Source organism: Heterodontus francisci, chromosome 30 (genome assembly GCF_036365525.1).
Source record: "Heterodontus francisci isolate sHetFra1 chromosome 30, sHetFra1.hap1, whole genome shotgun sequence".
Taxonomy (NCBI): domain Eukaryota; kingdom Metazoa; phylum Chordata; class Chondrichthyes; order Heterodontiformes; family Heterodontidae; genus Heterodontus; species Heterodontus francisci.
Genome location: NC_090400.1, coordinates 53,240,654 through 53,254,485, shown reverse-complemented (window position 1 = coordinate 53,254,485; position 13,832 = coordinate 53,240,654). Strand labels below are relative to the sequence as shown.

The following is a 13,832-nucleotide window of genomic DNA, read 5'->3' as shown; positions in this document are numbered from 1 at the left end:
CCTCATACACTGTCACAATTCTGCAATTCTGTGAAGAAATTTTGCAGAATAAGCTGTAATTTGTAATTTTATTAGTACAGCTCCATCATTATAAAGGCAAAGTGTAACGCTACTTTGATATAGTTCGTATAATACAACTTCTCTTTTTTTCAGTCCTTGCCAGACATGCAACGCATACAGGAGGATACTCTGTCTTCCCCACCTTTGGGTCCTCCTAACTATCTGCAGGTTTCCAAAGACTCTGCCAGCAGTGGCAGTAAGAACTCCTCATGTGACACAGATGACTTTGTTCTAGTTCCACATAGCATCTCTTCAGATCAATCATGTAAGCAGCTACTACCCTTTGCATTTGATGGTTTTGTTTCAATCATCTCAAATATTCACATTTGTCATTGTAACTGTCTAAACAGGAAAGAAAAACTGAGGATTCCTGAGGCAGCTTGACTGCATTGCTGCAACATAGGCTATTTGGGGTCTTCTTACTGATTATAAAAGTTAAGCTTTTGTCAGCTTTCCCCCAGCTCCTGTTATCCATTGCATCTCTTCCAGGTTTGGGATTAAAGTATGTTGTTGCATAGGGTAAAGGTGCATTATTCTGTGTGAATGGGTTACCCAAAATAGAGACGTGTTTCAATCCCCAGCTTGCCTTGATGAGCACAGAAAAAGTTTGCCAAAAAATGAATACTTTGAAAATGAAGTGAAATCATATTTGTATTTAGTTTCCTGTATGGATTTTTTCCTTCCCCTCCAAATTTCCTGTACATCATATTCAAGGATTATCTAAAAGATGGCACTTCCAGCAATGCAGCACTCCTCAATACTGCGCTGGAGTATCAGCCTAGTTTAAGTTTCTGCAGTTGGCCTTTAAAACTGCAAAGAGACGAGAGTGTGCCCATTGAGCCAAGGTAGACGTTTAAATGGGCAGCTGATACTGAAACTGCAGTGGGCTGTATTGGTTCAAATTGGATCTTTTTGAATGAGCTGGAAATGGGACAATTGAACAGCTACTTTGGGTTTGAAACTGGATTTTCTACTTGTTCCTAATAAATTATACTCACATAATCTATCATGAAAATTTTTTCTGTCACATCCCTGCTCTTGTAAAATAATTAGAGGACTTGAAAGTATTTATCAGATTGCATCGTCTTTTTAAAGATTCAACTGCTCTTTTGAAGTTATCACACTCATTTTAACCAATACATGAATACTTAGCTATCCTTAACCATTGTGTCCACCTTGCAAAGGATTTTGGTCTTTCCAACAAAGTTTATGCTTCTAAATTTGTTCTGAAAATTTATACAGATGACATGCCATTGGGGACGGTTGGCAGACGAGCATCCAGTGAATTTTTGATGTGTGGCGGGTACGTATGAGTCAACTAAAATTCTATAGTTTGTGATTGTTGAATAGTGATGGAGGAATGACCTGGAGTAGTGCTACATCCATTTGGGCATCATGCCATGAACAGGATACATATAGAGAGAAATTTAAAAAAAACAAGGTAAAGTCAATTAACATTGGATTAAGTTAGATACTTAGTGATTTTAGGATTAGAAGGGAGACAAGTTAAAAAACCGCAATGCTTCAGTAAGGCTCTAAACTAGAATTTGTCCCCTTACCCCACTCCCAGGACAGTAGAATCGCAGAAAGTTTACGGCTCAAAGAGGCCACTCGGGCCATCGTGTCGGCGCTGGCCAAAAAACGAGCCATCCATCCTAATCCCACTTTCCAGCATTTGGTCCGTAGCCCTACAGGTTACAGCTCTTGAGGTGCATATCTAGACACCTTTTAAATTAGTTGAGGGTTTCTACCTCTATAACACTTACAGGCAGTGAGTTCCATATCCCTACCACCCTCTGGGTGAAAAAGCTTTTCCTCATCTCCCCTCTAATCTTTCTACCAATCAATTAAACCAACGCCCCTTAGTCACTGACCTGTCTGCTAAGGTAAATAGGCCCTCCCCATCCACTCTATCCAGGCCCCTCATAATTTTGTACATCTCAATAAATTCTCCCTTCAGCTTGCTCTGTTCCAAGGAGAACAGCCCTAGCCCATCCAGTCTTTCCTCATAGCTGCATTTTTCCAGTCCTGGCAACATCCTCGTAAATCTCCTCTGTACCCTCTCCACTGCAATTACATCCTTTCTGTAATGAGGTGACCAGAACTGCACACAGTACTCAAGTTGTGGCCTAACTAATGATTTATACAGTTCCAGCGTAATCTCTCAGCTCTTATATTTTATATCTCGGCTAATAAAGGAAAGGATTCCATATGCATTCTTAACCGCCTTATCAACCTGTCCTGCTACCTTCAGGGATCTGTGGACATTCACTCCAAGGTCCCTCACTTCCTGTACAGCTGTCAGTATTCTCCCAGTAATTGTGTATTCCTTTGCCTTATTTGATCTCCCCAAATGCTTCACTTCACACTTCTCTGGGTTGAATTCTATTTGCCACTTTTCTGCCCATCTGACCAGACCATCAATATCTTCCTGCAGTCTACAGCTATCCTGCTATCAACCACACGGTCAATTTTTGTGTCATCCGCAAACCTCTTGATAATGCCCCCTACATTTACGTCCAAATCTTTAATATATACCACAAAAAGCAGGGCACCTAGTACTGAGCCCTGCAGAATGCCGCTGGAAATATGAACTCCTGGAGAAGATTGCTGATTCTGAGTCACCTTTAAAAGGAGTTGAGAATTGAGGATTAACAGCATGTTTTTAGTTTTTTAGTTTGAGATACAACACTGAAACAGGCCCTTCGGCCCACCGAGTCTGTGCTGACCATCAACCACCCATTTATACTAATCCTACATTAATTCCATATTCCTACCACATCCCCACCTGTCCCTATATTTCCCTACCACCTACCTATACTAGAGGCAATTGCTAATGGCCAATTAACCTATCAACCTGCAAGTCTTTGGCTTGTGGGAGGAAACCGGAGCACCCGGAGGAAACCCACGCAGACACACGGAGAACTTGCAAACTCCACACAGGCAGTACCCAGAATTGAACCCGGGTCACTGGAGCTGTGAGGCTGTGGTGCTAACCACTGTGCCGCCCCATGTTTTATTTTATTTTCCTTTTTCCAGAGGAGATGGGAGAAGGGACTAGAAATGACAATTCTTTCTTTTGGGCCTCCTTATCTCGAGAGACAATGGATACGCGCCTGGAGGTGGTCAGTGGTTTGTGAAGCAGCACCTGGAGTGGCTATAAAGGCCAATACTGGAGTGACAGGCTCTTCCACAGGTGCTGCAGAGAAATTTGTTTGTCGGGGCTGTTGCACAGTTGGCTCTCCCCTTTCGCCAATAATGCCAAATAATGCCAAATAAATCATTAGTACTTTTGTAAGACCTTTCTCTCTTTGTTGTTTTAACAAAGGTGTTAATCCATTTACAAAACATGGTTTAATTTTATCAATAAAAACCATACAAAGGAATGCAATACAAATACTTTGTCCATTTAATATTTCCAACAGTAACTTCTAGGCTTTTGTGCCCTTTTTTTAGAGGATCAGCTATGTGATTGGGTGATGCTGGGAGAATTGGAGTTCATATAACAATATATAGACCTGTAACAAAAACAAGAAATGCTGGATTCACTCAGCAGGTCTGGCAGCATCTGTGGAAAGAGAAGCAGAGTTAACGTTTCGGGTCAGTGACCCGAAACGTTAACTCTGCTTCTCTTTCCACAGATGCTGCCAGACCTGCTGAGTGAATCCAGCATTTCTTGTTTTTGTTTCAGATTTCCAGCATCCGCAGTATTTTGCTTTTATATTAATATATAGACCTGTGGTTGGGTTGGGACAAAGGCGTTCTTCACTTGAGACTGTATATTGTGTTCTTACCAATGTCTAATCTCAACATAAATCTGTATCTGAATGCATGTTTGTGTAAAACTGCTTGAACTCCGTGGAATGCTTGTGATAAAGATATTTCATTATTAGTGAGTTTCTTGAGAAACAGTATCATTGATTCAACAATTATTCACTTGAATCCCAATGCCACGTTTTATCGTCAGACGCACACAACTGTTACTTTAGCCTCATTTAAGACTCTGTTTTCCTGGCTTCTGGTGGAATGCATTCCTTTACCAGGATATGCAACCTTAGACGATGAACAATGAATGTAGTACATCTGCTCTGTAACAATCACAGCACCGTGTTGCATTGCATGGCACCATATTCTGGTTATATGTGTAAACTCTGTTGATGTCTAGACATATTCATTCACTTGAGTAAAGCAATATGTTTAAATTTCAAAAATGTATGCTGGACTCTTGCAAATATTAGAATGTGGCATTGCATCTCAGTGCAATAAATATTGTTACATTTTCTATTCAATCAGTTTAAAAGCTCTTTCTAGACTTTTAATAATTTAGATATCAATGACTACTAAATTATGCTGTTATAGTAAATATATTTGAGATCGTTTTTAACTGCTGAGATGCAATAGCAATCCAAACCATGGAGATTAACAAAAGGCAGAGGTACATTAGCCAGATCAAAAATTCAAGCTTTCATTGACTGTCAACTTTGCTCCTGTGAAAGATATGCAACTTCGTGGCAAAATAAAAATCAGTATTACTTCTAACAGTATATTCTCGAAGTGCTGAGAAAAGGCTCATGGCAGATGTCTAATCTTAGCCAGCCTGAAGGAGACTGTGTTGAGGTGTGAACTTTGAGGCTGAAATACTGAAAGTTCACAGGGCAAATATTAGATTCAAAATAGAAAATTAAATCAGCATCTTCGATTTTCTTTCTCCACAAACTTATCAGGCAGTCACCTTTAACCTCTTCTGGGGGCTCAGCAGCTCTGCAGAGACCTTCCTCAGCCTCATCCAGGTCAAGCTCTTCTAGCTCGGCCAACAGGTAGGACCTTCATGTAGAGTTTATAGAGGAATAAGCATCCAGGGGTAAAGTTTCCGCTTTGGGTGCAATCAGGAAATTACACCCAAAATACACTTTAAATTGCGCCGTTTAAGTGATGCTTCAAGTTCCCACAAAAATTCCTTTGCAGTATCACAAATGTAAAATCTTGCATGAACTAGCACAATCCGGCAGTGTAATAGAAACGGTATTTTCTTTTCCAGTAAAAAAAAATTTTGTATTTAAGAATGTTAACCTGGTGCAATTTTATTAACGCAGCTTGTGCTTATCACCAAAGATAAGCATTTTAATTAAGGGTGTCATGTCCTCCATCTGTGGACAACCTGATTTAAAATAATTGAAAATTACTTTTTAAATAAACTATACTAAACCGTTTAATAGTTTCATTGGTGTACGCTAGTCAGTTTCTTAGTAAATTAAATATTTTTTGGTATGAAATCTTTGAAAATGTGTGCAATTTGAAGAACCTTCCCAAACCAATGCAACCAGCATAACCTCAATTTTGACCTGGGAGTGTGCCCAGTTTTTGTATCTGGGGCCTGATTGAATCTTGTACCAACATAAAAGATTGTGGAAGACACTAATCTGGGTGCAGAACAAGCGGAAACCTCTCCACCAACCCCCCCACCCCAGTATTTAATTACCTGTTACTTTGAAGTCATCTGAGACTAGACTTGGAACAAACCGAATTGAGTTTGCAAGTTTTGCCATTGATGCACAAGTATTAATACAATACCTGAAAGAGTTGTGATGGATTATAGTTGAAATATTTTGTGTAATGGTCAATTTTTCAGATCAGTGCACTTTTTGACTAGCAATAGCAATTTTTGTAGGGGAAATTTAACACATTTTGAGAAAGGAAAGGGAACCTTCAACTTAAGAGCCAATATTTACAACATCCAATGTAAAGCAACAAGATTGTGGTTCTGTTAAGTGGAGCATGATGAATTTTCTTCATATACTTCTGAAAATAACACCATGTCCCTGGTATCACTCAGTTAAAACTCCTGTTGTTGAAAATCACCTGGATTTATCAAATTTTCTAATTACCATGTAATATATAAGTATTAACAAGCTAATGGTGGGTTAGTACAATGTGACGCATTGACCATCCTCCAATATTAGACCTTTTAGTGCCATATTTTGTACATAAGTGAGTCATTTTACGAATCATTTTCTTGTCATGGAGGTTATCAGATTCTACCTACACGTGCTATCCTTTTGAACATAATTTTTTTTTAAATCATTGTATAAGCATCCAAAATCCACTCCACATATTGAAAGATCAATTATTAACTTTTTTCCTGCTGCAGTGGAAAATCTGTTGCACTGGTAAAACTTATTGTTTTCTTTTAATCCAGTTTGGCTAATTCATTGTCAAACTAATGTAGGTATAAATAGAGAATGTTACAAGGACAAGTGGCATGGACTCGATGGGCTGAATGGCCCTCCCTCTATGCTGTAAATGACTCTGTCTTTATGATTCCTTTTATGATGCTACCAAAACCTACTGCTGATTTAATTGTGGGTTGTCTTGTCAGCTGACGTGTGAGACACAAATCATATTTCCTATTGTGTCCTCTATTTAATTGTGGGGGTTTTTTTGGAGGGCGGGAAACATTTCTACTGATCTCCATGTTCTTGGCTCTAGTACATTTCTTAAACTCTTACTTTTGTACATTTAGCAAATCATCAGATTTATGTTATGTTGCATCCACCTGTGGATAACTTTAGCCTACATAAATCCAAAACCTTTGGTGGATTTGCACCAAATCCAGCATAAATATCCTATCTATTTATTTAAAAATAGGCATCCTGATTTTAATTGCTCCACCATTGGTTGCCATTCAGTTGTCTAAGCCCAAAGCTCTGGAATTCCCTCCCAACACCTCTCTACTTTGTTTTCCTCCTTTAATATGCTCCTTAAAACCTGCCTCTTTGGCTAAGCTTTTGGTCATCTGACCTAATATCCCCTAAGTGGCTCAGTGTCGTATTTTCTTTTAGTATGCTCCTATGAAGTGCCTTGGAACCTTGTATCACATGAAAGGCACAATATAAATTTAAGTTAAGTTGTAAAAATTAATGCACGTATCTGTAAAGCAAGATGAGTTTTCTTATACTGGCTTTGGTATCATCTTTAGTGCTTCAGAAATCATTGCACTCATTTCAGTATTATCTCATCATCTTCATCCAGTAACTGTTTTTAAATCCAGCATTAGTATCATTTTCTCCATGACAGTCATTCTTAAATGTTTTTGTAGCTTGAGTAATTTGGTTCAGATATGCATCAAAATATTCAGCTGTCGTATCACAAGTACAAATCTAAATTTGTATCACGAGAGCACATTCAGGATGTCCTAAAGCATCACAACCAATAAACTACTTTTGAGGTGAAGTCACTGTAGTGCCAGCAATGCAGCTCCCAATTCCTCTACAGTGAGTTGTCACAAATGGCAAATGAGGTAAATAAACAGTTAATCTGATAACAGAAAGTGCTGGAAATACTCAGGTCTGGCAGCATCTGTGGGAGAGAAGCAGAGTTAACGTTTCAGGTCTGTGACCTTTCATCATTGGTAAAGGGTTCTGGTGAAAGGTCACAGACCTGAAATGCTAACTCTGCTTCTCTCTCCACAGATGCTGCCAGACCTGCTGAGTATTTCCAGCACTTCCTGTTTTTATTTCAGATTTCCAGCATTAACAGTATTTTGCTTTTATAACCTGATAATGTTGGTTGCAGTTGGAAATGTTGACCAGAACGTCAGATGAACTAACTGCTCTTCAAATAATGCAATAGAATCTTTCAACTTTAAACAGGAACACAGGACTTTTGGGCTAATGCATCATCTGAAAGGTGGCATCTCTGACGTGCAACACTTCCTCAGTGCTGCACTGAAGTGTTAAACTAAGCTTTGTGAACAAGACCTGGAGTGGGGTGCAAAGCTAGTTTGTGACTGCAGGGCAAGAGTGCCACCAACTGAGCTAAACTGATTTTAATTAATACCCTATTTAACCCTTCAACTTCCACCATACTTGAAAAGACAACTTTTTTATATTGAAGTGAGACATTGGCAGTTCTCTGGCAAAAGTATCTTGCTCCTTTGTTTGGCATGTCAAGAGGTACATTTGAGTTATGTGGCAAAGTTTCCCACCTCAACTAAGATCAGTTTCCTTTGCTCATGAAGATCTAGAAGAGACTTGGAATTTACTTTCTGGGGCAAGTTAGTGTAAATATTACGAGTGGAACTTAAATTCCAGCCATGGAGTTGTGTGGATTGTTTTATTATTGCTATTGGCCTGCCTCAAGCATGTTGGTGTCAGTCTAGCAGAGTAACTGGCTCAACATCAAGTATTTGAAGTGCAGAAAATTTCCTAGAGAGGTTAACAAATGTGCCAAGGCTTAGTTTTTACTTATAAACATTTAATTTTATTAAATTAATGCAAGTGAGTTATGATTTAACTTCCTTGATGGCTGTATGGCTAAATGCACCAGCTGGTGTGGTGCAGAGTCCTACAGATCAGAAAGGTCCCAGTTTTAATCCTTGGTCTGTGCTTTGCTGATATCTAGGCATCCATTGAGCGCTGTAATTCACCCAAGGTTGCTGGTACCATTGTTCTTCAAAGGAAAGTGCGTGTGTGTGAATGTTGCAGTCAATTATTATGCCTCCCACAGTCAGAAGCCTGCTTGATATCTATACTGACTTGAATAGCCATTTAATAGAGGTACTGGAGGTCCACCAGTGCACATGGAACTCTACTGCAGAAGAGGTTGGGTTGGAACAAGGGAAAAAAAATCAATGTTTCTGACTTGTAGGTGATTTTATGTAGTGCATGTTGCTAAATATTCATTTGCTAGTGAAACCTTAATTTGAAGGCTGTGAAAGATAGGATTTCAAATTTCAAGTACATTTCTGCTGATGAGAAATTACAAATGAAGATTGAGAGGACGTTGACTTCTGGATTTTTTTCCTTTGTGTATGTTAAGATAATGCAGTTTTTCTTCCTTTAAGAATCCATTGGATCTGCACCCCTGTGGCGCAATGGGTTGATGCATCAACGCAGTACGCCACGGATTAATGGGATGCGAGTTCGCACCGGTGAGTTCCCAGTTTATGGCCAAATTGTTCGAAGGTGCCAAACAAAAGGTGCTTTCCTACAAAAGGGGAAGGGGGAAATCAGCGGGTGAGTGAACTTGACTACGCCTGCATCTCTCCTAGCAGCTGCTTACAGAGCAGCATAGACATCTGGGAGAATGATACCTACCCACCCTTTTGGCCAGAGAATGATAAAAGGTTTGGAGTATCATGAAGTAGGTGGAATGAAATCACCCAAATCAGTTTGTTTATGTTACAGTCTAACCCAGCAGCTCAGATTCGTCATTGAGTATTCGTCATTGGCTTCTGCCAGCTACATTAATCGTTGTAGATTACGAACAAAGCAGGTCATTGGACACCTGTTTATTGCAAAGTTGAACCCAAGTCTGTTGTGAAGGAATGTATGTGTATGTGTTCGCCCTGGCCAGTTGTGGCTTTTCTGATTTTCTGTTCTAAATTTTATTTAACTTTGTGCTGCTTGGATAAAGGATAAACAACAGGGCGCGGTCAGTGGTTTATGCAGAATAGACACTGAATGGTGACCTTGTAACTCATAAGCATGAGCAGTAAAACTTATTTACTGTAATTGTGATATGAGTAGTTTGTTTAGAATAAAACTAATGGAAGCATTTTCTATTTGCGAATCAAAAGTACTTTTTTCTAAAGAAGAGTTTTAGACTTTAGTTCTTTTTCATTTGATCTTTGGGCTTACTGAACAACACATATGTATTTTCAAAACTGTATTCAAGGAGCAGTCATGCTGTTGCTTTACTTAAAATCTACGATTAGCTCCGTGGAAACGGAATCCATTGGCATATGTTTGTAACTAAAAATAATTAAAGTTAGGTTTGCATGAGAGTGCTACATTTGGCCTCCATTTCCCTTGCATAAGAATATAAATAGGATCATGAGTAAGTTGGCCAGCCGCTCAAGCCTGTTCTTCTGTTCAGTCAAATCATGCCTGATTTGTACCTCCATGTTACCTGTCTTTGCTCTATACCCCTTGATACCCTGATCTAACAAAAAGCCATCAATCTTGGTCTTGAAAATTTCACATCACCCCAGCATCCACAAACTTTTAGGGCAGAGAAACATAGAATCATAAAATGGTTACAGCACAGGAGGAGGCAATTAAAAAAAAAAATTCATTCAGGGATGTGGGCGCCACTGGCTAGGCCAGCATTTATTGCCCATCCCTAATTGCCCTTGAGAAGGTGGTGGTGAGCTGCCTTCTTGAACCGCTGCAGTCCATGTGGGGTAGGCACCCACCCCAGTGCTGTTAGGAAGGGAGTTCCAGGATGTTGACCCAGTGACAGTGAAGGAACGGCGATATAGTTCCAAGTCAGGATGGTGTGTGACTTGGAGGGGAACTTGCAGGTGGTGGTGTTCCCATGCATTTGCTGCCCTTGCCCTTCTAGTTGGTAGAAGTCGCGGGTTTGGAAGGTGCTGTCTAAGGAGCCTTGGTGCATTGCTGCAGTGCATCTTGTAGATGATACACACTGCTGCTACTGTGCATCGGTGGTGGAGGGAGTGAATGTTTGTAGATGGGGTGCCAATCAAGCGGGCTGCTTTGTCCTGGATGATGTCGAGCTTCTTGAGTGTTGTTGGAGCTGCACCCATCCAGACAAGTGGAGAGTATTCCATCACACTCCTGACTTGTGCCTTGTAGATGGTGGACAGGCTTTGGGGAGTCAGGAGGTGAGTTACTCGCCTCAGGATTCCTAGCCTCTGACCTGCTCTTGTAGCCACGGTACTTATATGGCTACTCCAGTTCAGTTTCTGGTCAGTGGTAGCCCCTAGGATGTTGATAGTGGGGGATTTAGCAATGGTAATGCTGTTGAATGTCAAGGGGACATGGTTAGATTCTCTCTTGTTGGAGATGGTCATTGCCTGGCACTTGTGTGGTGCAAATGTTACTTGCCACTTATCAGCCCAAGCCTGGATATTGTCCAGGTCTTGCTGCATTTCTACACAGACTGCTTCAGTGTCTGAGGAGTCACGAATGGTGCGGAACATTGTGCAATCATCAGCGAACATCCCCACTTCTGAACTTATGATTGAAGGAAGGTCATTGATGAAGCAGCTGAAGATGGTTGGGCCTAGGACACTATCCTGAGGATATCCTGCAGTGATGTCCTGAAGCTCAGATGATTGACCACCAACAACCACAACCATCATCCTTTGCGCTAGGTATGACTCCAGCCAGCGGAGGGTTTTCCCCCTGATTCCCATTGACCTCAGTTTTGCTTGGGCTCCTTGATGCCATACTCGGTCAAATGCTGCCTTGATGTCAAGGGCAGTCACTCTCACCTCACCTTTTGAGTTCAGCTCTTTTGTCCATGTTTGAACCAAGGCTGTAATGAGATGAGGAGCTGAGCAGGTTATTGCTAAGCAAGTGCCGCTTGATGGCACTGTTGATGACACCTTCCATCACTTTACTGGCGATTGAGAGTAGGCTGAAGGGGCGGTAGTTGGCCGGGTTGGATTTGTCCTGCTTTTTGTGTACAGGACATACTTGGGCAATTTTCCACATTGCAGGGTAGATGCCAGTGTTGTAGCTGTACTGGAACAGCTTGGCTAGGGGCGCGGCAAGTTCTGGAGCACAGGTCTTCAGTACTATTGCTGGAATATTGTCAGGGCCCATAGCTTTTGCAGTATCCAGTGCCTTCAGTCGTTTCTTGATATCACGCAGAGTGAATCGAATTGGCTGAAGTCTGGCATCTGTGATGCTGGGGACTTCAGGAGGAGGCCGAGATGGATTCAGACTGAAGTATCCGTGACGGCCCTCTGCAAGAGCAGCTCGGCTAGTCCCACACCCCTGCCTTTTCCCCGTGGCTGTGCAAATTTTTTCTCTTCAGATAATTACCCAGTACCCTTTTGAAAGCCATGATTGAATCTGCCTCCACCACACTCTTAAGCAGTGCATTCCAGATCCTAACCACTCGCTGCATTAAAAACATTTTCCTCATGTCACCTTTGGTTCCTTTGCCATTCACCTTAAATCGGTGTCCTCAGATTCTCAACTTTTTATTTTATTCATTTCATGGGATGTGGGCGTCACTGGCTAGGACAGCATTTGTTGCCCATCCCAAATTGCCCTTGAGAAGGTGGTGGTGAGTTACCTTCTTGAATTGCTGCAGTTCATCTGGTGCGGGTACATCCACAGTGCTTTTAGGCAGTGAGTTCCAGGATTTTGATCCAGTGACAGTGAAGGAACTGTGATTTATTTTCAAGTCAGGATGGTATGTGGCTTGGCAGGGAACTTGCAGGTGGCGCTGTTCCCACGCGTCTGCTACCCCTTGTCCTTCTAGGTGGAAGAGGTTGTGGGTTTGGAAGGTACTGTCAAAGGACTTGTGGTGTGTTGCTGCAGTACATTTTGTATATGGTACACACTGCTGCCACTGTGCATTGGGTGGTGGAGGGAGTGTATACTGAAGGTGGTAGTTGGGTGCCAATCAAGCGGGCTGCTTTGTCCTGAATGGTGTCGAGCTTCCTGAGTGTTGTTGGAGCCGCACTCATCCAGGCAAGTGCAGAGCATTCCATCACACTCCTTTGGGGTCAGGAGGTGGGTTACTTACTGCAGAATTTCCATCCTCTGACTTACTGTTGTAGCCACGGTGTTTATGTGACTGCTGCAGTCAGTTTCCGGTCAGTGGTAACTCCCAGGATGTTGATAGTGGGGGATTCAGCAATCGTAATGCCATTGAATGTCAAGAGGAGCTGGTTAGATTCTCTCTTGTTGGAGATGGTCATTGCCTAGCACTTGTGTGTCACAAATGTTACTTACCACTTATCAGCCCAAGTCTGAATGCTGTCCAGGTCTTGCTGCATATGGACACGGACTATTTCAGTATCTGAGGAGTTGCGAATGGTACTGACCATTGTAGAATCATCAGCGAACATCCTCACTTCTGACCTTATGATGGAGGGAAGGCCATTGATGAAGCAGCTGAAGATGGTTGGGCCTCGGACACTACCCTAAGGAACTCCTGTAGCATTGTTCTGGGGCTGAGATGATTGGCCTGCAACAACCACAACCATCTTCCTTTGTGCTAGGTATGACTCCAACCAGTGGAGAGTTTTTCCCCCCGATTCCCATTGACTTCAATTTGGCTAGGGCTCCTTGATGCCACACTCTGTCAAATGCTGCTTTGACAATCACTCTCACCTTACCTTTTGAGTTTGGCTCTTTTGTCCATGTTTGGACCAATGCTGTAATGAGGTCAGGAATCGAGTGGCCCTGGCAGAACCCAAACAGCGCATCACTGTGCAGGTTGTTGCTGTTTAAGTGGCGCTTGATAGCACTGTCGATGACACCTTCCATCACTTTGCTGTTGATTGAGAGTAGACTGATGGGGTAGTAATTTACCAGACTGGATTTGTCCTATTTTTTGGGGACAGGACATACCTGGGCAATTTTCCACATTGCTGGGTAGATGCTAGTGTTGTAGCTGTACTGGAACAGCTTGGTTAGGGGCACAGCTATTTCTGCAGCACAAGTCTTCAGTACTACAGCCAGGATGTTGTCAGAACCCATAGCCTTTGCTGTCACCAGTGCTTTCAGCTGTTTCTTGATATCCTGTGAAGTGAATAGAATTGGCTGAAGAATGGCATCTGTGATGCTGGGGACCTCGAGGAGGCCAAGGTGGATCATCCCCTTGGCAATTCTGGCTGAAGATGGTTGCAAATGGTTCAGCCTTGTCTTTTGCACTGATGTGCTGGGCTGCTCTGTCACTGAGAATGGGGATATTTGTGGAGCCTCCTTCTCCAGTTAGTTGTTTAATTATCCACTACCATTCACGACTGAAAGTGGGCAAGACTGCAGAGCTTTGATCTGATCTGTTGG

At 41.9% G+C, this 13,832-nt stretch overlaps 1 protein-coding gene across 7 annotated transcripts in view; it reads left to right on the top strand.

Annotated features, from left to right (window-relative positions):
• Positions 1–13,832, top strand: part of ulk2 (unc-51 like autophagy activating kinase 2) — a 132,957-nt gene that overhangs the window by 79,288 nt on the left and 39,837 nt on the right. For 6 of the 7 annotated variants that reach the window (XM_068010660.1, XM_068010661.1, XM_068010665.1 and 3 more), the window contains 3 exons: positions 154–325; positions 1,303–1,363; positions 4,785–4,877. In XM_068010660.1, the coding sequence (XP_067866761.1) occupies positions 154–325; positions 1,303–1,363; positions 4,785–4,877 (326 nt within the window). The remainder of the gene's footprint in view (positions 1–153; positions 326–1,302; positions 1,364–4,784; positions 4,878–13,832) is intronic. The other variant, XM_068010664.1, reaches the window with a different exon arrangement.